Source organism: Canis aureus, chromosome 21 (genome assembly GCF_053574225.1).
Source record: "Canis aureus isolate CA01 chromosome 21, VMU_Caureus_v.1.0, whole genome shotgun sequence".
NCBI classification, from domain to species: domain Eukaryota; kingdom Metazoa; phylum Chordata; class Mammalia; order Carnivora; family Canidae; genus Canis; species Canis aureus.
The window spans coordinates 7,950,199-7,971,413 of NC_135631.1; the positions used below are offsets into that span (position 1 = coordinate 7,950,199).

At 46.4% G+C, this 21,215-nt stretch overlaps 1 protein-coding gene across 12 annotated transcripts in view; it reads left to right on the forward strand.

Annotated features, from left to right (window-relative positions):
- Nucleotides 1-21,215, forward strand: part of PPFIA1 (PPFI scaffold protein A1) — an 85,621-nt gene that overhangs the window by 26,775 nt on the left and 37,631 nt on the right. For 7 of the 12 annotated variants that reach the window (XR_013359855.1, XM_077862771.1, XM_077862776.1 and 4 more), the window contains exons 3-13: nucleotides 10,180-10,281; nucleotides 10,610-10,774; nucleotides 11,375-11,449; nucleotides 11,817-11,918; nucleotides 12,150-12,371; nucleotides 13,989-14,135; nucleotides 15,945-16,079; nucleotides 17,514-17,588; nucleotides 17,961-18,044; nucleotides 19,113-19,244; nucleotides 20,766-20,828. Coding sequence is in view for 11 of the 12 variants with exons in the window: in XM_077862771.1 (XP_077718897.1) it covers nucleotides 10,180-10,281; nucleotides 10,610-10,774; nucleotides 11,375-11,449; nucleotides 11,817-11,918; nucleotides 12,150-12,371; nucleotides 13,989-14,135; nucleotides 15,945-16,079; nucleotides 17,514-17,588; nucleotides 17,961-18,044; nucleotides 19,113-19,244; nucleotides 20,766-20,828 (1,302 nt within the window). In the remaining variant the exon portion in view is untranslated. The remainder of the gene's footprint in view (nucleotides 1-10,179; nucleotides 10,282-10,609; nucleotides 10,775-11,374; nucleotides 11,450-11,816; nucleotides 11,919-12,149; nucleotides 12,372-13,988; nucleotides 14,136-15,944; nucleotides 16,080-17,513; nucleotides 17,589-17,960; nucleotides 18,045-19,112; nucleotides 19,245-20,765; nucleotides 20,829-21,215) is intronic. The other 5 variants (XM_077862774.1, XM_077862778.1, XM_077862781.1 and 2 more) reach the window with 1 other exon arrangement.

Genomic DNA, 21,215 nt, shown 5'->3' on the forward strand with positions numbered 1-21,215 from the left:
GAGCCAATGATAGAGATTATCAAAACCAAAAGCTGTGGAAATGTAACCCGGGGTGATCAGGGGACCAGGGCAGGAGAAGGGAGGGGTCAGAACCTTGTGGGGTGGGGCAAGGCACCACGCCTGCTTTCCACCCAGAGTCCTCCTGCTGGAACCACTGGGACAATTGTGTTCGTCACTTTGGGAGCTGAGTGTTGCATCAGAGCCATGGGACTTAATTTAAAATTGGCCCGAGTGTGGATTTTAATCAATAGTGCCTGGTTTGTATGGTCTGAACCTGTTACCCAGATCTGAGCCTCTTGTCCAGAAATGATAAATATCAACCATTTCAAGCACTATGTGAAACTGAGTTCTTAAAACTGATTTTAATGGTTAAGGATTGCTTTTCTTGTTCTAAGTCCTAGGAATATCAAACAGAAACACAAATCTGCTCTGTTCAGACTTATGTTTTATTAAAATGAGAATATGCCAGTGATTGTTGTATCTATTCAGTTTCAAAAAGTACTTCAAACTTTGATTACAGTAAATAGAATGTCACTACTAGTATGTTTGGCTTACCGTGTTTCTTAAACATTTTTTATCTAAAGAAGAGAAAGTATAGTTGTGCTGGCTCTTCAGTGCTGACCTGGTTGGTCCCTCATTGCACGTATTTGGGGCTGGTTCCACTGCATTCAGTTTTCTCTGCAGCAAGAATACAAACACAGTGCACATTCGTGAACATGCCTTGGAATCTTAAACTTTGGAATTTCCTGTCGAATGTTTATCTGAACTCATAAGTTTAAATTTGTTTTTTTCTTTTTCACTTGAATTCTTTTGTCCAAAGAGAACAGTTTTTCTTTAAGGAATAAGCATAATTGTCAAGTTTTAGAAATTCATCTTCTATCATAGCCAAAGCAGTGTATCAGAATGGTTTGGGCTGTTGAATTTATTGAAGAAATACTTCTATTTAACCAAAATGATGGGAAGTAAATATATTCTCTTCATAGATGAACAGAGATAGCTTGGGCTTTATGAAAAACGTAAGGGACTTTAGACTCAGACTTGCTTTGATGATGGAAGAATTACAAGAAAAGTGAGCCGATGAGGGGTGGAGTGAGGGGCTTGTAGCTGAGTGCAGATGGGGCAAGGCAGTGATCCATCCATTGCCAGGAACCCCTTGCCATGATCCAGGAGGCTGTGCGGTAACGGGATCCTCCTAACTGGGAGACATGGGAGTGATCGACTCCTCCCAGCTTGGGGGTGTGGGACTGACCAAGCTCCTCCTAGTTAGGGGAGGACACAGGAGTGACCTGGGAGACTTTGCAGTGGCCAGCTCCTTGCAGCTGGAGCTTACTGGAATTTTGGAGCATCATCTTATTCCTTCCAAGTTCCTGATGTCCACTTGTTATGTTTTGAATAGTTTTTCTTTTAAAGCCAATGAGATTTGTTTATAATAGAAAGTAAGACTTAAAAATAAAACACTAATACCCAACCCTCCTGGACCTACAGATACCCCTACCAGGGTATCTGTGTTGTGGCCCTTTGCTTTTCTCATGGCTCCCCTTTCTTCACCACCTGAAATCCAACAGCGCATTTTCACCACAGCCTGGTCACCCCTCACTGCGTTTATTTCATTGTCCTCGGTGGGCAGAATGCTGTTCCATCCATGCTGTGCCTTCCCCGTGCACATCCATGGCTAGTGGCCTGGGCCCCTCTCACATAGGGCAGCTCTCCTCCTCCCCAGTACTCCTCACCCATCTTTAGGCTCCATGCAGAGCTGTTTGCATTTCACTTCTGGTGAGGCTGGGAGAAATCAGAGGAGGACTCCCATAAATACCTGCCACACGTCTCCCGATTGGTCTGGGTCTGTGCCCCACTGTGGATAGCCTTTCCTCTCCCAGTGGATGAGCTGTGTGCCCTCAGCACAGGCCGCCCGCTGTGCCGCCCCAGGGCTCTGCTCTCAGCTGCTCCAAGTGGTCAGTCGGTCAGTCCCCTCTGCCCTGGGTTCTCCCCACCAGTGTGCAGGCATCTGGCTCAGCATAGAGGGTGTTTCTCCATCCTGGATGTTCCTCTTTCTCTTCTCCTTGTGCATGGCTTGTTGCTCCTCCTCCCATGCTCTGCTGGACAGCCAGGCCTCCAGCACCACTGCTGCTCCAGAACTGCTATGCCCATGGCCCCCCTCTCAGTGATCAGTCAGCTGACTTGTCTGCCAGCATCAGCTGACCCGGGTGACTGTCCTCCTGGGAGCATTTGACTCCCGAGATGGTCCCTTCCTGCTTTCCTCCTGCTTGCTGACCACTCCCACTTTGTTCCTCATTCCCCAACTGTTCGGTGTCGAATAGGCACACGCTTGAACCTCACCTCTTCTTATCTGCAGCACTCAGTGCCTTGTGATTTTCTTGAAATGAGATTGCTCTTCCACCTCTGCTGACATTTCCAAGAAGTCTGGGCTGGGAGCCGCGCTCCCCACTTGATTACTGCCTCTGACTATCCTATAATATCCCACACGGAGCACATCCCAGACTGAACTGTTAGAATTCCCTTCCAGACATGCTCTGCCCAGAGTCCCTCCTTTCTCAGAAAATGCTGACTCCGTCCTTCAGTCGCTCCTGACAGAACCCTTGGAGTCGTCCTGGGCCTTGCTCTCTCAGATCTGTTAAATGGCGCTAAGTAAAACCTGTCGGGAACCTGCCCACCTCCTACGGCCCAGCCTGCCTGCATCATGGCAGCTCCTGACTGGTCTCCTGACTCCTGCCCCCCTCTCCCATACAGGGGATCCTTTAAAAGTGATGAAGGGCACAGCAAGTGGTATGTTGGTTACATGTGTTCCATTCTGAGCATTCTCTCTTGGTCTCAGGCTAACACGGATCTTGATTCAGACCCTCGTGTCTCCTGGGTCATGACAGTTCTCCAGCTGTGGGTTCTGAGCTGGCCTCTCACCTGTTCCTCCGGCTCCGCTGTAAGCACTGCTCCCAGGGGCTTCTGTTGACTCAGCAAACCCTTCTGAGCACGCCCTTTGTGTCAGGCACCTCCAAGTCCATAGATGGATGACTCCTTGAGCCTTGGGGATAAAATCCAGACTTCTCACTGTAATGTGCCGGGGCCTTCAGTCCAGCCTCTGGCCACGCCCAGCTACCCTCACCCCTTCCTGCACACTGCCCAGGCCACAGCCCACCAATGCCCTTCTCCTCTACCAGGTGCCTTCATGCTTTTGTGCACCTACCAGAGCACTGTTTCCTCTTCTGAATTCAGCTGCAGCACCTCTCCTTCCTCAGACCTTAGGAGCAGCATGTCTGGCCTCCCATTATAGATGATCTCCGCCCTGGCCCCATGGTAGCCTGAGTCTTTCTCCCTTGGAGCACTGACCACACTGGGGTTTCTGCTAGCTGATTTGTGTGTCCTGCGGCAGCTCCCTGATCTGAGGAGGGGCCAGGCTCGCCTGTCTGGTGTTCAGCTGGAGTGGGTGTGCAGTTGTCTCTGGAGTGAACTGAAACTTCCAGTCAGGATGGCAGCATAAACTCACGCTTTGACATAGCTCGTCTCCAAACAGCAGTCCAGAGGTAAAATTTAAGTAGAGAAACAAATAAACCAAAATAGCCAGGCCCCCACAAGAGAAAAATACCCTTCAGTATAGAAACAGAATAGAAACCCAGTGTGGTAAGTGTGAGTTGGCTAGGTTCCCTGGCCTGCCATGCTCCAAGCGCCAAGCCTGCTGCAGCAGTAGGAAACTTGGCTCCTGCAAGGTGGGGTAACAGGGACTAACGTGTCCAGAGGAATTAGAACTAAAATCAGACTCATTGTTTGGAGCTGGATTTAGATGAAGCTTCCCTACATAAGGTCACTGTCCCTGGCACACTGGGGCTTTATAGGAAGTTGTGGGCCTCAGGAGGATGGGGAGCCATGCCTGGGCTGGGCTATACTGTCCCCCGGTGACTCACCCTGGATCCGCACCATCCGTAAAGAAGAGGCAGCAGGAACCCTCAGTCACCATGTAAAAACCTAGTTCTGGCCTGAGACCCTGAGAGGCTTGGAGGGGCAGTTGTTGGACACTAGGCAGGGAGGGAAGTGCCAGCAAGAGATCCTCCCCAGACTGAGCTGGAACCCAGGTTCTACAGCTCCCAGGGTCAGCACCTTCCCCAAGTATGCATTTAGTCCGTCTGCAGTGTGGCAAAACTGTCAAAGCAAGTCTGTTTAAATGCTTAAAAAGAGAAATTAGCATCCCTGAAGAGAAACAAGAAATTATAAAACAGAAGTGAAACAAGGGAAGGAGGGCACAACAGAAAATAATTTAGAATCTAGTAATTGAGGAAGGTATCAGCTAGCATGATAAAATTCAGAGACCGAACTAGGAAATTGACCCAGATTGCTGCACCGGGGGTGAAGTGATCAAATAAAAATCTGTGGCTCTGGACCAGCAAGCCGACAGCCAGCCCCCTGGGATTTGCCCGCCATATGAGTGTTTGTGGATCTCACCTTGGCTAGTTTGGGTCAGGTTCTCTTTCACCTGCATCACAAACAGTATTTTCTGATAGAAGATCTCGATGATTAGATGCAAATCTCTCAATGTTAGGCATTGAATGACCTGATGGTCAGCTTGCTAGTTATTTACCAGAGGAGATGAAAACCAGAGTATTTGGTCCCATTACTTAGGCACATAGAAAAGGGGTCTCTGCAGTTCAAGAAAGAGCAGGACCCTGCTGGGAGAATGGGGCTCCCTGCCCCACGGCTTCCCTGCCACAAGCCCTCTTCCCAGTGTTTCCTGCTGGGTTTCTGAGATGTCCCAGCACCAGACAGGACCTTTGTCAGGTTTGAGGACACATTTGGATTATTCTTATTTTGTTTTCCTATAATTTCTTTGTGTTTGCAGCTCTGCCTTGGCAATACACCGGAGTTGTCTGTGTTCTGTAGCAGGAGCAGCCTTGTCTGCAGAGAGCTGTGTGTGTGTGTGTGTGTGTGTGTGTGTGTGTGTGTGTGGACTTGGGGGCCGGAAGACATGGGAGTGTCAGGGAATCGTGAAATATATCTAAAATAAATTTCACATTGTAACCAGTTAATTGAATAGTTGGATGATTTCAGTGAAGGCCCCCTTGCTCCCTCACTTGGTCTCCCTCAGTGACAGTGGCCCAATAGGGCTGTCCTGCTCATTCCCAGACTACACTCAGCTATGAGATGCTCCCTCGTTGCCAGCCAATTGCTTCGTTGTTCTCAACAACGATCTGGGGTATAAATGTCTCTACAAACTAAACCAGTCAAATTCTGGCTCCTTCCTAGGAATTGTACCTGAAGTTAGTGTTTGGTGTGTGTCCTGATCCTGAGAGGGCTTCTCCTGCAGCCTTCACCTTCTCTTCTTTCCTACACATGTGCCAGCCTGCCCTCTAGGCTGGCTCTCTGCCCACTTGCCTTACAGGAGTACCTCTGCTCTCCAGAGCACCTGCGTTTAAGCTTGGCCTGTGAAGTCCGTTTCCTTTGGGAAGAGATTAGGAGCCATCTCTTTTGCTTCCTCCCTCCCCCAAATCTCTAAACCAGGCCTAGGGACAGCTGCAGGCTTGTCTGAGTGACACCCCTGCTCCAGAAGGTGAGCACTTGATGAAGGGTGGGCAGTAGCCCAGGGTCCTTTCCAGCCTTGAAACCACCATCTCTGAGACCAGGGGCAAAAATGAACAGGACCCAGGCTTCTCAGGCTGCCCCTTCCAGCCAGGGTTCCAACCTCTATTTCCTGAGTGGGGCTGAGCAGAACCAGGGAGCCCAGCATGTGGCCTTTGTACCAGACAGGCAGCTAGGGCACAATGAGAAATGCTGAGGTCCCCTGAAAGCCCTTGAACTTGGGGGCTGGATGACATGGGAGCCCTGTGATCTTGTTCCTGGGTGTGTGTGTGTGTGTGTGTGTGTGTGTGAGTCCCATGCTCTTCTTCCTGTGGTGGTATGTGTGTGTGAGGGAGCCTCATGTTCTTGTTCCTGGAGGGCAGGTGAGGGGATATCATTCTTTTGTTCATGGGGCATGTGAGGGAGCCTCATGCTCTTGGCTACAGCCTCTGGAGGGGAATCAACACCTTCCTGAGCTGGGAGGAAGTTGTTGGGAGCTCAATTTGGGTTTACATATTGCAGACTCGTCTTTCTTACTAAATCTTTGTAGATTTTTTTGGGAATAGATGTTTCTTCATTTGTTTTGTGCCATTGAATGGTTTTGGAGACTTTGAATAGTTGTTTTTATGTATAATTCTTCCCAGGTTTCCTGGGGAGTAGGTCTGTAAGGTTTCTCATGCTGTGAGGCTGGAAGCTGATCACCCACAGATGTGGGTTCTTGAAGAAGAAACAAGTTTAGAAGGGAAATTAGATAAAATGGCCATTAGCTTATGATACCCATGAAAACGCCCACAGTCTCTCTAAATTACCCACCTCCCCACCGCCTTCCATTTGTCGCCCTAAAATAACCGCATCCAAGAGAAAATATTTCAGTTTTACTCATCTGTTTTGATTATAACAGTACTGCTTGGTTCTTTTCATTTGCTGTGGATGAGTACAGGTGACCCTTGAACAGCTTAGGTGAGGGATGCCCACCTGCCCACGATCGAAAATCTGAGTAACTTCTTGGTAACATGAACAGTCATTTAACACTTACATTCTATGTCATATGTATTGTGTACTGTATTCTAAGAGTGAAGTACGTTAGAGGAAAATCTGAAGAAGACTGTAAGGAAAATAAATTGATAGCACTGAGCTGCATTGACACCAAAGTGTGTTGTCCGTTTACAAGATGACTTGTCAGTGCCTGCATCAGCAATATCTTTTGTGACATGAAGCACTGCAGATGTTATAGTATTACTAACACCAAACCCCAGAAATGAGAAGGTGGTATGAAAGGTTCATATTTACTTACAGGTGTAATGATCATACGTTCACACTGAGGAGGCCCCAGTGCAGTTGCTTTAGGGTGGCCTAGTGTCTTCAGTACAGTTGCTTCATCATAGCCTAGCCTATACACTGACAAATTCTTTTTGTTGTTGTTGTTAAAGATTTTATTTAGGGCAGCCCAGGTGGCTCAGTGGTTTAGCACCGCCTTCAGCCCAGGGCCTGATCCTGGAGACCCGAGATCAAGTCCCACATCAGGCTCCCTGCATGGAGCCTGCTTCTCCCTCTGCCTGTGTCTCTGTCTCTCTCTCTCTCTCTCTCTCTCTCTCTCTGTGTGTGTGTGTGTGTGTGTGTGTGTGTGTCTCCGTCACATCTTCCTCTGCTAACTCTTCTGGGGTGTCTGTGAGCCCTTGAATTTTTCCAAGATACACCTATCAAAACCCTTCATTCCCAGGGTTTTTTTTTTGCCATATCCACCATCTCTTTCATGATTTCCCTCATTGGCTGTAAGTCCCGTGAGATCATGCGCAACATTTGGACAATTTTCTCCAGGAATTTATTGTTCTGGGTGTGATGGCTTTCACAGCATTTTCTATCACATCAGCGGCATCTTCAGTGATGTGACCCTTCCAGATTTCCCAGGTGTTCTCTCTGTTGTGGTTTGCTTTCATAGCACTGACCATCCTTTTTCATGAAGTATCGTGTGTCATGAGCCTTGCAGGTCCTCATGTCCCCTGATCCACAGCCTGCATTAGAGACATTGTGCTCCAGGGCACATGGACCACTTTGACACGTTCAGTATCGAGCTCACGGGGTTCTGGGTGGCCAGGATATCATCCAATATCAGAAGAACATTAAAAGGCAGTCCTTTATTGTCAGGGTACTTCCTGAATTGAGGGATAAAGTGTCAATGGAACTAATCCAGAAAAAAGGTTCTACTCATTCAGGCCTTCTTGTTATACATCCAAAGGACAGACTGCTGGTGCTTGTCTCTTCCCATCAAGCCCTGGGGCTTAGCTCCATAGATACGGCTGGCCTGATCATAAACCCAACTGCCCCATACAACTACTAGCTAGTTTACCCCTTCCTGCCTTAGGTCTTGGCACTCACTTTTCTTCCTCACGAATAAATGTCCTTTGTGGCATTTCCCCCAAAAAAATCTGCTTGAAAAACCTGTGCAGGCAGATGTCCTGTCCTCAATGATACTCTTTTCTCTTCTCGGTTGAAGTATATTTGGTGCAGTGTTATGTTGGTTCCAGCATCCCGGTGATTCTCTCAGTGGTGTCTAGGGGATCGTCTGCTTCCTCTTGGTGACAGAAGCTGCTTCTCCTGTTACCTCAACATGTTTTAAAGCCAAACTTCTTTCTAAAATTACCAAACCATCTTTCGCTGGCATTGAAATTCTCCAGCTTTAGATCTGTCACTCTCCTTTGGCTTTAAGATGTCATGTAATGACTTCCCCTTTTTTTAATATTCATACTGGAGTCAGTAGGTATACCTTTCTATAGCCATCCTGCATCCACATAAAGGCTGCATCTTCAACACGAGACGAAAGGTAACTCACAAGAAGTGCAAGGTTTTTGTGTCTGCCAGTATAGCTGCAATGACAACTTCATGAATTTCCTTTCTTTTTGTATCATGGTCCTCACCTGGATTCATTTGTCTTGAGATCGTAGGCAGGTGCAGCTGCAGACCTCACTCTACGGTCCATGACAAACAGTTCACCTTGTTCTTGGAATGCCTTGACTTTTTTCTGCTTCTTGGGAATGCTCCCAGCAGCCTAGTGAGTGGCACTTCATAAGGGTCCCAAGGTGTTATTCAGGGTTTACAGTGTTGCAGTAAACACAACAGAAAATATGTAAGAACTGCAAGAAATCACTTTTTACTGTAGATACATGGTTTACTGGAGATAGGAACTGCTTACGGGAAATGATTAGCACCACAGTGTTTTTAGTGGATTCTTGCCACATTTGAGTACACCGCAATAGCAAAAGGAGGTGGCACAAAATTGTCACAGTAGTACAGCATGTACCACAGGTAATTTTGTGCAGTATAATTTAATACTGCATCTTCACATTTGTTTACGTTTCTATTGGCTGCAAATGGCACCATGTATGGGTCTGTGTTTGCATGTATATATTTTGATAAATTTTAACTTTTTATATTAGATTTGTATGTTTTATGGCAGCAAATGATAAAATAGGCTAGTACCTATATATATATTTTGTGCATTCATGACATGCCTTTTTTCTTACTTTTTTTGACATTCCTAGACTACTCCATTCATCTGCCAGTTTTTTCAAAATGTTGCAAATCTCCAGGAAATTTTCCAGTGTATTTATTGAAAAAATCCAGATAGAACTGGACCTGCACAATTCAAGCCTGTATTGTTCATGGGTCAGCTCTGTTTCAGCTCTGTGTCATGGCTCAGTAGGCTTCTGTGGGCCAGCCTGTGAAGTCCAGTTGCAGGAATGCTGTACATTCTGTGGTCAAGTTCCTTTTGAGTTGCATAGGGTTAATTTATGAGTGAACTTTAAGTAGCCACTTGTTTGTAAATTGATTTTTAGAATTGCTTAAGTCAACCACTTTCTGTATTTTGAATTTCAGATTAAGTGAATCTTTATCTCCTTCTTTGTCCTTTAAGGAGAAAACTCTTAAAATACTGAGATTCATTGGCAGAAGATGTTACTTATTTCAGAGGAGTTTTGCTTGTTGAAAAACTGACCAGAATGTGTGTCCACTTCTTCGGACCCTGCCCATGTGTCATGTCCCAGCGCAGTGTCCAGTATTGCGGGGAGAGCGACCACACAGCAGGGTGGGGGGGCCCTGGCGTCACAGTGTCACTTCCTCTGGAATGTTCTTTGACTACAGAAAGAAATCTTCAGCTGTCCCTTTCCTCAAGAGGCCTACCAACATTTGTGAAAAGTCCATTTTATATGGTTGATGTTGGGCAAGTTATTTGGGCTAACAGACCAGCTTTTGGGTGCTATCAGCCTCTTGCCAGGGCTGCTCTAAGCCCTGTGGTCCTCACAGGCAGGAGCTGGCTTAGGCAGGAGGCTGGGGGTGGGCGGGGACCTTCTTGATCTGGTGTTCCCTGCTCAGCAGAGATTCTGAGTTGCATATTTGCAAGGCCCCTGAAAATGTGTCCCCTTGGATGTCAGGCCCCTTGCTTAGAAAAACACCTGGGGCTCAGGTGGGTCGTGAGGAGGGGGTCTGTGTGTGAGGGGCTCTGGAGCAGTGGTTGAATGTGGTGGCAGGGCCGTCTGTGTGGTCTGGGGAGGACCATGGAGGCTAAAGACCCCCCCTGTCTCCCTCTGTTTATATTGTACTCCCCCCCCCCCCCCCCGCCCCCAGGAGTTTGCAGCACTGACTAAGGAGCTGAACGTCTGCAGGGAGCAGCTCCTGGAGAGAGAGGAAGAGATCGCAGAACTGAAGGCAGAAAGAAACAACACCAGGGTGAGTGAGTAGGTGCCTCCTCATGCTGGAACACTGGGGGTCGTCCAAGGAGCAGGGTGCCATCCGCTCCATCTGCTTTTAGACACCTTGTTGACATTTCCCGTGGAGTCAACCCTGACTAAGGAGCTCAGCGTTCTCACACCTTGTCTGATTCCTGCCAGGAATTAATGCTATTTTAACTCATTCAAGGAGGGTGGCTCTCTAATGTTACACTGAATTGAAGAGATTCAAACCTGGTCTACCATGCGATTAAAACGTTTTGCCCCAAATTGAGGTATGAAATTTAAACGCTCTTTGAACATGGTTTTGCCTTGGCCTGTCTCGCCAGCTGCTGCTTGAGCATTTGGAGTGCCTAGTGTCCAGGCACGAGAGGTCTCTGCGGATGACAGTGGTGAAGCGACAGGCGCAATCCCCAGCGGGTGTGTCCAGCGAAGTGGAGGTGCTCAAAGCTCTGAAGTCCTTGTTTGAGCACCACAAAGCCCTGGATGAAAAGGTGCCTTCAGCCATAGCAGTTCTGGGTGTGCACATGTGATGTGTTAGCAGGCATGCACCATGTGTTTATGTGACTGTGGTTCACTTTTAGCTTCTCGAGTTCCTGTAAACATTTTTTCTGCAAGAAGACACACTTCTATATGGTTAAAAAGGAGCAGTTGGTGTAAATGTCTTAAGCTTTATTGTATTATGTATATTGATTTGCCTTAAGGATTGGGTAATGTAACTTACTTAGGGGAAGACTCTTCTGAATTAAAATTTAAAGCTGTTAAGTTTTTTAAAAAATAGTTTATTTATTTGAGAGAGTGAGCGAGCAAGTATGTGGGGAGGGAGAGCAGAGGGAGAGGGAGAAACAGACTGCGCACTGAACAGGGAGCCCAGAGCAGGGCTCAATCCCAGGACTCTGAGATCATGACCTGAGCCAAAGACAGATGCTTCACCGACTGAGCCACCCAGGTGCCCCAACAAGCCAGTTTTCTTGACATTAACATCAGTGAGAGACGTTGAAGCCATTCTGTCATGTTACCTTACACTAATGGGACCCGAGGGTGACTGTACATTAAGAAGCAACTAAACAAACACTCAACCCCTGTGTCTCCAGGTGAGGGAGCGGCTCCGAGTTGCACTGGAAAGGTGTAGTTTGTTAGAAGAAGAACTGGGAGCCACTCACAAAGAGGTAAGCTCTGTAAATCACCAGAGGATTTCATTTGAGGGGTTCTGATTTTTATCCCTTGTTTTTGTAAAGAGTATGAAGCCTACAGTGCCAGCCATCAGGCATCACTGGTCTTTCTGACCAGTGAGCCACCCTCCAGGTCACTCCAGTGACCAACGCACTGGGGTCTTACTGCCAGGTCGCACAGTCCTTTATGTTCCCATCATCCAGTTGATAGCACTGATCTAGCTGTTGTGACCTAGTTGTATTCAGGCTGGACGGCATCGACATGTATACTTCCCTGTCTTGTGTTTACAGTTTATAGTTGCGTCTTTCTGAGAGACATTTCTCTTTATTCTCCTCACCCTCATATTCCATTCTTTGGTTTTAGCTAATGATTCTCAAAGAACAAAATAATCAGAAAAAAACACTAACAGATGGAGTGCTTGACGTAAACCACGAGCAAGAAAATACACCGAGCACGAATGGAAAGGCAAGTCCTTAGGCTTTCCCTCTGCCCTTTCCTGATGTCTCCCACCCATGGATGTGGGGGCACTCACAGAAACATTGGCAGAGCTGTGGGGAAGGTGCTGTGGTGGCTGCACACTCCTGAAAGTGGTGGGAGCCGACAGCCGGCATAGATCATGGGACTTGACTCCTTCCCGGAAGTGCTCTGTTCCCTAGCTCACCAAACAAGGCTATTTAAGGATTTTTCCCCCACCAGAGATCTTCTGATGGTTCTCTAAGCCATGAGGAAGACCTTGCCAAAGTCATCGAGCTCCAGGAAATCATTGATAAGCAATCAAAGGAGCAGAGCCAGATGAAGGAGCGCCTGGTCGCCCTCTCCAGTCATGTGGCAGAGCTGGAGGAGGACCTGGACACTGCCAGGAAGGACCTCATCAAGTCTGAGGAAGTGAACACAAAACTGCAGCGGGATGTTCGTGAAGTGAGTGACAGTAGATGTCATCGCGCTGTCACCAAGCTGAGTGTGGCATATTTGGCATCACCATTGCCCATTGTGTCCTTTCTCTCCCACATAGTTTGAACCTTTGGATTTTTATATAAGTAGTGACGAGACAGAACCATGCTCCAAGCCTGTGATGGGCTGCCTCCCTGATGGGTGGTAGGATCCCCTCTCCCTGGGGGTGCCCTGCGCAGCCCCATCACAGGCGCTGGTGTGTGCACGCCCCCTTCTGCAGGGTATATTCTTCGTCACGCTCATGTTTCGTTCTGGTGCACATGTAAGCAGGTAAATGTCGCTGTCTTTTGTGCTGCTCATTCACGTACAGTGATGTGGGCCTCTCCTGTCGGCTCCACTAAGGGAGCATCTTCTAGTTTTCTGACCTCCTGCTTCCAGGAGGGTTATGTGCTGTTAAACACCAGTGGTCAGGCACATACATAGTGAGAGTGGAACTTGTTCACACTTGGGTCATCAGGGTCATGCTGTAAAAACATGTAGACGTATACTCATTTCTGACAAATGTTTCTGCATGTGCAGTGATTTATGAGAATCTAATCATGTTTACAAACACAAGGGCAGGATACTTTGTCTGGCGGCCCTCCTGTCACTCACTGTACACTGTCCTTTGTAGACAGTCTCCCGTCTCCCGCCCGCCTGCCACCACCCCCCTCCCCCCCCACCGCCCCAGGAAGAGACTCTTTCTATGAGTGTAGATGTATAGGTTTACTTTCTGTGGAGTAGCATAGCGTGGCTAATTTCATCTAAGAGTTTAAAATAAAAAATTTGCAGGAATTAATCTATTTAGTTATATCCTTTTTTGGCAAGGGTCGGAGATTCTGTAGCAGTTTAATATGCAGAGAATTTTGAAATTCTTTTTTTAAAAACTCATCATTTTTAATATTAAGACTTTGCTGACATAAGTTCCTTAGTAAACAGGGAGGAATGTAAGATGAATCTTTAGGGCAGGGGACAGGCAGGACAGAGCAGAGTTCTGGGCCCACTTTAGCGTTAGATACCATGTAATATAATTTTGCTACAGAATTAGGCTTCAGAAGGTTCCAATTATATGAAACTTTGGGTTTTGTTTCCATTTGTTAATAGTATTGCTTTAATTTTGTGGTGATTGGATGAGATTCCATCCAGCTTTTTCCCAGGGAGATAAGAGTTGTGTCTCACTGTTAGGTCTATTGAGAGGTGAACCCCTGCTCTATAGAAAGCCTGCTCTCGTATTAGGGGCCAACGGAGGTTATGCCTTCATTGCCCACACCTTTAATTCCAAACATTCTTGCAGTGTTGGGATGTTTTATTCCTTGTTTCTTTGTAACATCTTGTAGGAAAGAGTAAGCTTGCTAAACTGAGTGGCCAGTCATAGTATTAAGACAGGTGAGTCTTTGTTGGTCACGTAGGGGAATACTTAGGATATTTGAGGTAAGTATATTTTCATTCATATTGGAGACAGTTGGCATCTCTCTCAATTTTGAGGACACTAATTTTATATTTGATGTGAAAATTAGGATTTAGTCCAATTTTTGTGTCTGGAGTATATTAATGTGTCATACGTTAATAATTTGCCTTTCTTCCCTCTGCAATCACCTGATGTAGGCCATGGCCCAGAAGGAAGATATGGAAGAGAGAATCACTACTCTTGAGAAACGCTACCTCGCGGCACAGCGCGAAGCCACCTCTGTGCATGACCTTAACGATAAACTTGAAAATGAGATTGCAAATAAAGACTCTATGCATCGACAGGTAGTAGCTTTAGTTGAACTTCATTTGGCTTTTTTTTTTTTTTTTTTTTTTTTTAAGATTTATTTATTTATGATAGAGAGAGAGGCAGAGGCACAGGAGGAGGTAGAAGCAGGCTCCATGCCGGGAACCCAACGTGGGACTCGATCCCAGGACTCCAGGTTCGCGCCGTGGGCCAAAGGCAGGCGCTAAACCACTGAGCCACCCAGGGATCCCTTCCTTTGGCTTTTATTAGCTACTAATGAAATTTAAAGGCCTTTTCCCTGAGACTTTCATGTTAGAAATCAAGTCTCAAAAGTAAAGTTTTTATGGTCTTAGAAAATGATGTTCAGGAATGTGAGTTACTTCAACTTACAAGTTTTAATTATTTGAGGTTTTATGTAACCACTTGATTCTTTCTTCTGTTTTGTTTTCATTGTACACTAATCTGTTGCCTGTTGAGATTTTTAACAAAGGAGGAGGGAGTGGCCAGGAATGTGAAGGCGGTTGGCTACTTTGTTGGTACCTGAGATGAGGGTGAATGGCAGGTGCAGAACCACAGTCTGTCCTGTGGATGGGAGTCTCCTGTGGTCTGGGAAGCCACGTTGGCTTCTCTGTCTAGGTAGTCTCAGGTCATCCAGAGTTAAATAGGAAAACCAAATCCAGCCTCTTGGAAACAAAGCAAGTTTGGTATGTTATAAAGTGTATTAGGCCCAAGATAATAATAAAAAGTAAAAATCTAGGAAAATTAATAATTACGTTGTGGAATGCTATTTAAGAGCATGAAGAAGAAGAAGAAGAAGAAGAAGAAGAAGAAGAAGAAGAAGAAGAAGAAGAAAAAGAAAAAAAAAAAGAGCATTAAGATGTTCCAAATAATGACCGTAAAAGGCAGATCACAAAATACCATGTATAGGGTGATGTATTTTCTGAGGGTTTTAAGGTGTAACATGTGGTGTGTGCACATGGAGGTAGGTGCACACAGAAGAACATCCGCATGTTCTTCTGTGTGCACCGCATTCTTAACATCTGTTAACCTCTTGAAAACTTCAACTGATACACGACTTTAGAATTTCTTTTAAAAAAATCAGTCTTGGGCAGCCCCCGTGGCGCAGCGGTTTAGCGCCGCCTGCAGCCTGGGATGTGATCCTGGAGACCAGGGATCGAGTCCCACGTCAGCCTTCCTGCATGGAGCCTGCTTCTCCCTCTGCCTGTGTCTCTGCCTCTCTCTCTCTGTGTCTCCATGAATAAATAAAATCTTTAAAAAAACTCTCTTAATTTTCTTCATTCAAAAAATTTTTTTATAGAGAAGTTGTTTTTAAAGAATAATTACACATTTACAGAAATAAGTTGACTAGCATTTCATTAAGTGTACTCTCAGAAGGTCTGTATTTCAGAGGAAGTGTGAGCTCTATTGTGACACCAATGCCCATGGACTATGAGGGTAGTTCCCTCACTCAAACAAGGAGTCTGATTGTTTTTCAGGCATTAGGACTGAACCCTTCTTTCCTTAACTTGTCAAGAAGAATGAGTGAGCTTCTACAGACTATGGTTTTCTTTAATGCATAGGAACTTTTTTCTTTCTAAAGACTTCTTAGAAGATATTTAAGAAGAGCAGTACTTTGGCAAGAGGTGTTTGGTACGTTGAAATCAAGCCCAAGAAAGTGGGTGTATATTCCTTACAGAAAGAAAAATTTTACTCTCAAGCAGCTACCAAAACAGTTGGCTTCTATCAGAACTAATTTAGTAGATCTCTGCATTTAGATTTTGTTTCATTTTATTAAAAATAGAAACAGAAGATTTGCTACATTTTGATGCTATGCCTTCTTTTCCTAGACTGAGGATAAAAATCGCCAGTTACAGGAACGCCTGGAGTTGGCAGAGCAAAAGCTGCAGCAGACTTTGAGGAAGGCAGAGACACTCCCCGAGGTGGAAGCAGAGCTGGCCCAGAGAGTGGCGGCACTCTCCAAGGTGGTGCCTGGCTTTCATTCTGGGTTGGGTGGCAGGACCTTGTGGTGGTGGTGGTGGTGGTTGGTTCATGCGCCTTATTTATCATGGTTCTTAGTGTCAATGTGTCTAAATCTGTGATAGAGGTCAGATCTGGTTTTAGTGCTGTTTTGTCTGAGATTGGAATGCTTTTTAAGTGTCAGGAATCATCCTCTTTTTTGTTATCCCTGAATTAATTCCCTTCCAGTTTTGTCAGATGTGTACTGTCTGTTTCCATTGTGCTTGATCTCAGATTCACTACTTCAAAGAGTTATTTTTCTTTTTAATATTTTATTTACTTATTCATGAGAGACAGAGAGAGAAAGAGGCAGAGACACAGGCAGAGGGAGTAGCAGGCTCCATGCAGGGAGCCCGATGTGGGACTTCATCCCAGGTCTCCAGGTTCAGGCCCTGGGCTGAAGGCAGGCATTAAACCGCTGAGCCACCCAGGCTGCCCTCAAAGAGTTATTTAAGTCAACAACTCAAAGCTCAAGACAGAAGCTTTGGATGAAATAAGGTTAAGGGCGTCTGGCTGACTCAGCCCATGGAGTTTATGACCCTTGATCTCACTGCTGCGAGGTGAAGACCCATGTTGGGCGTGAGGATTACTTTAAAAAAAAAAAAGAGAGAGAAAGGATAGAATTTTCCCAGAAATAGGAAAATCCTATTCTCTTTTAAAGATAATCAAATTTTATTTATTTATTTTTAAAGATTTTATTTCTTTATTCATGAGAGACAGAGAAAGAGAGATAGAGATACAGGCAGACGGAGAAGGGGGCTGTGGGACTGGATCCCTGGACTCAGGATCAGGCCCTGAGCCGAAGGCAGACATTCAACTACTGAGCCACCCAGGTGTCCGTCCCCAAAATAAATTTGTAATACACAAATTTTTAAGTAATTCATTCATTGATTCAACAAATACGGGCTAAGCATGTGGACTACACAGCCCCTGCCTTCATAGTCCTCACATCCAATGTGGAGGGTGGGGGGTGAGAGCCAGCAGGTGAAGAGGCAGTTTCAAGATGTGACGTGGTAGGTGCTGGGTCCACATGGGGGGAGGAAACACACAACCCAGCCAACAGGCCAGCCTTCCGGGTCCAGGCACCCAGCAGGCTGGGAGAGGTGGCGTATGTCCCACTGAGGGAGCCTGTAGGGGAGCACCCCCGTCAGTACTTCCACCTCACTTGGCTCTAGTGTAGTGAGGGCGCCAGTGGGGGGAGGGGGGGACAGGCATGGGTGCTGTTCTTGAAGGCTGCTGGGGCGTTGGTCAGATGGTTATTGGGTACTCACAGACCATTCGTAAAGCGAGTCCTTTGCTAACATTTGTAACAGAGCCTCTCCTCTCCTTTGTGATCTGCGTGTAAAGTCTCCATTTCTTTTCTCCCCTGTCATCTCTCCTGTCCCTGGTCGGCCTTGTAGTCTGACCTTTTGTCTTCTGGAAACTCTGCAGCTAAGGAAGCTAAACTGTTCGAACTCACTTCCCAGCTTAGGAAGGTAGCATGTGTGCATTGCTCTGTTGTGCTTGCTGCTTCCCGCTGTCTCTGCCGACTGAGTGCTGGCTGCCTGAGGGTAGGGACAGAGCCCCACCCCCAGAGCAGGGCTCGGGCCGGGGAGAAGCACATCTTCTCTGTCAGCATCTGGCACCAGCGCCAGCCGGGCCGCAGTCACTGGCACGAGGAGGCCGGCTGCTTCACACCTGCCGCACGAGGCCGCGCAGGGTGTGTTTGGGGCGGGAGGAAGTGAGCCCCACACACCCCAGTGGGAGAGGCCCACACAGCATGCTGTGCTTGTCGCTCCTGTAGTTGTGCCCAGTGTGCCGGTGCTGAGAGGGCCTCCCGCTGAAACTAAGAGTGTTTTTGCCAACAGGCCGAGGAGAGGCATGGCAACATCGAGGAGCGTCTCCGCCAGATGGAGGCACAGCTGGAGGAGAAGAACCAGGAGCTGCAGCGGGTATGTGTCCCAGGAAAACAGCTGCGTGGGGTGGAGCCTGAGGACGGGGCGCAGGCATGGGGAGCTGGTGCCTCATTCCCCACTGGGCCCCTTCCCGACTGTCAGGTGTAGTTAGTGGCCTCATCTGCGAGCTGTCTGCTGCTGAGTGTGCCCCCCCCACATAGACGATGTTGTCAACATCAGTAGCAGGGGGGGAAGATACAGGTGCCCCATGGTCAGTGCTGCTGGGGAGGAGGGACCCCCACATCTCACTGCTCTGCCAACAGAACTGCTCTGTGTACAAGAGGATCTCACAGGTACCCCTCAGCCAGGCTGGTGCTGCCTGGGGTCCCCTGAAACTTAGAGTAAGGCACATTGTCCTGGAGAATTAGTCTGTTTCCTGAGGACACAAGATTTAGGTCTTGAATTCAGGTCATGGGCCTGGCCTCTATCCCAAAATACCAAATTATAACTCAAGACATAAAGGCATAGGTCAAAATGGTTATTCCTAAGAAGAGGACAACCATAATTGAGCTATGATAAAGAGGTTTGTGTCAGTTGAATCCCCAGAGAGTTTTCCCTGGAGGACTCAAATGTCAATGTGGAACAAATAGGAAACAGACTGGGCAGTGGCCCCAGGGAGCTAGCACCCAGCTTTACTACATCAATTCAAGGCCATCAGATTTTGTTTTCACCAGAAACTGATGTGCTTGGCCATGGGCTGCAGAGTATCACACTCTAGCTCTATCCAATCCTTGCAAATGGCAAGATTTCATTCTTTTTGATGGCTGAGTGATACTCCGTTATATGTGTATATATCCCCCCACATCTTTATCCATTCATCTGTCGATGTTGGGAATGCAAACTGGTGTAGCCATTCTGGAAAACAGTTTGGAGGTTCCTCAGAAATTGAAAATGGAGCTACCCTATGACCCAGCAATTGCACTACTAGGGACTTACCCCAAAGGATACAAACATAGTGATTCAAAGGGGCACATGTACCCCAATACTTAAGCATTATCTAGGATAGCCAAAATATGGATCATCCCTTTTCTTAGAGTTTATAAGCTTTTGGTTCTTCTATTTCAGGCAAGGCAAAGAGAAAAAATGAATGAAGAACATAACAAGCGTTTATCAGACACTGTTGACAAGCTTCTCTCTGAATCCAATGAGAGGCTTCAGCTTCATCTTAAAGAGAGAATGGCTGCTCTGGAAGACAAGGTGGGACATTGCGGACATCCTTGGGGGACTCCAACCCTCTACAAAGAGAGCTTCAAGCGCTCTGCCCCTGAGGACTAATGCAGAACAGCGGGTGACAAGCATGGCAAAAAGTAGAAATTATTCTTTGATGTGGAAGCAGGACAGACTGTTACCCATTCACCCAGTGGATAATTACCAGTGTCCTGTCCTTGCCCAATGTGTGTGAATTACTCTCACTCTAGAGTAGGAGTCTATAAACTGGGTCTATAAAGGGCCAGACATAAGTATTGTAGGCTTTTTACTAATTGTGAATAGTTGTGTAGAATAACTTCATGCTAGTCAGTAATTAGCACAAAAGCGGATATAGACCATAAATAACATGTGGGCAATGGCCCTTGATTTACAGCACGGAGCAGTGGCTGGATGTGCCCGGAGGGCCTCATTTGCCAGTCTGGCAGGAGACTGTGTGTTAGGTCCAGCCCTCAGGTGTGGTGCCCTTGCTTCAGGGCCTACTTTCTGTCCTGCTTATGAAGATGACACTGTAGGAGCATGGTGTTACTTAACGGATTTAATCAGCTGAAAAAAGACATTCTCCTATTCCATCTCCTGCCGTCTCTCTTTTCATCTGGTTTGGAAAAAGTCTGAGCCTAGGCTCTTAATGCTATCATCATGGAAATACTTCAGCTGTAACCGGAGTGAAGGAGTGTCCTAGAATCTGTGTCAGAGAAGCTCTGACAGCGATAGTTGGATTCAGGCTTGATAAAACCTATTCTGGCTACACCTGTATCCCTTAAGATGAGCCCAGAATCTTCCCTAAGATTGGCACTTGGGGTCATGCTCATTTCAGAGACACCAGTGATCACTGCTGATTATATGACACATTTGTTTGTTGTTGTTTTTTTTTTTTTTTTTTGTAATTTTATTTATTCATGAGAAACACAGAGAGAGGCAGAGACACAGGCAGAGGGAGAAGCAGGCTCTATGCATGAACCCCGATGTGAGACTCAATCCCAGAACTCCACGATGACACCCTGAGCCAAAGGCAGATACTCAACCGCTGAGCCACCCAAGTGTCCCCTGACACATTTGTTTTACATAAAACCCACTATGATATGCATTATTACAGACCACATAGGGTGGTTACCTCGCTTCCTCCTTGATCAGTGGGACAAGCTTTAATGTAGTAGTATTTTTATCTTAGATTTGAATTATACATTTGAAACTTATGTCTAGATTTCCAAGTGACTGATGAATTACAGTCTGAAAGCTAGTACAAACCATTTTAACTGATTAAAATAAACTTACACCATGAACCTGTCAAACTTGTTTAAAAAATCAGTGAGGAAATTTTACATGGATATGTCATTAACAGCTATTACATGATGTCGTTGTTACCATTCACTACATGGACGTGTGGTGTGGTCCTTGTGGTCCATTCCTCTTCTGTGGTACCATATTATTCTACACAGAAGTGTAGCTGTACTGTATTGTGCAGAACATTTTCAAGAGTCAACACTAACGTACCATCTCTGTCTTTTTCAGAATTCTCTGTTGCGAGAAGTTGAAACTGCGAAAAAGCAGTTGGAAGAAGCGCAACATGATAAGGTACCGATGTCTAAATCCTTCAGAGATCCGCTGAGACATGAGTAGTGTAGAGTTCAGGACTGTTAGAGTTGCTGCAGAGGTTTGCTTGGGGTCACACTTCCCCCAAGGTAGTCTGCTGCCATGAGCTTTACTGTGGCCCTACACTCGTTTGTCCACTGTGCTCGCATCGGATGGAGCTGGAGCTGAGCAGTGAGCTTGGTTATGAATTCAAGTCCTTTCTGGTTCATTCAAAAGCTGAAATGATCCCATAAACCTGTCATCTAATGTAGTGTTGTCCAGTAGGAGGTTAATATAGACACACGTGTAATGTCAAGTATTCTTGCAGCCGCATTTAAAAGGGTAAAGAGAAGCAGGTGAAGTTAATGCTTATTTAACACGATACATTCA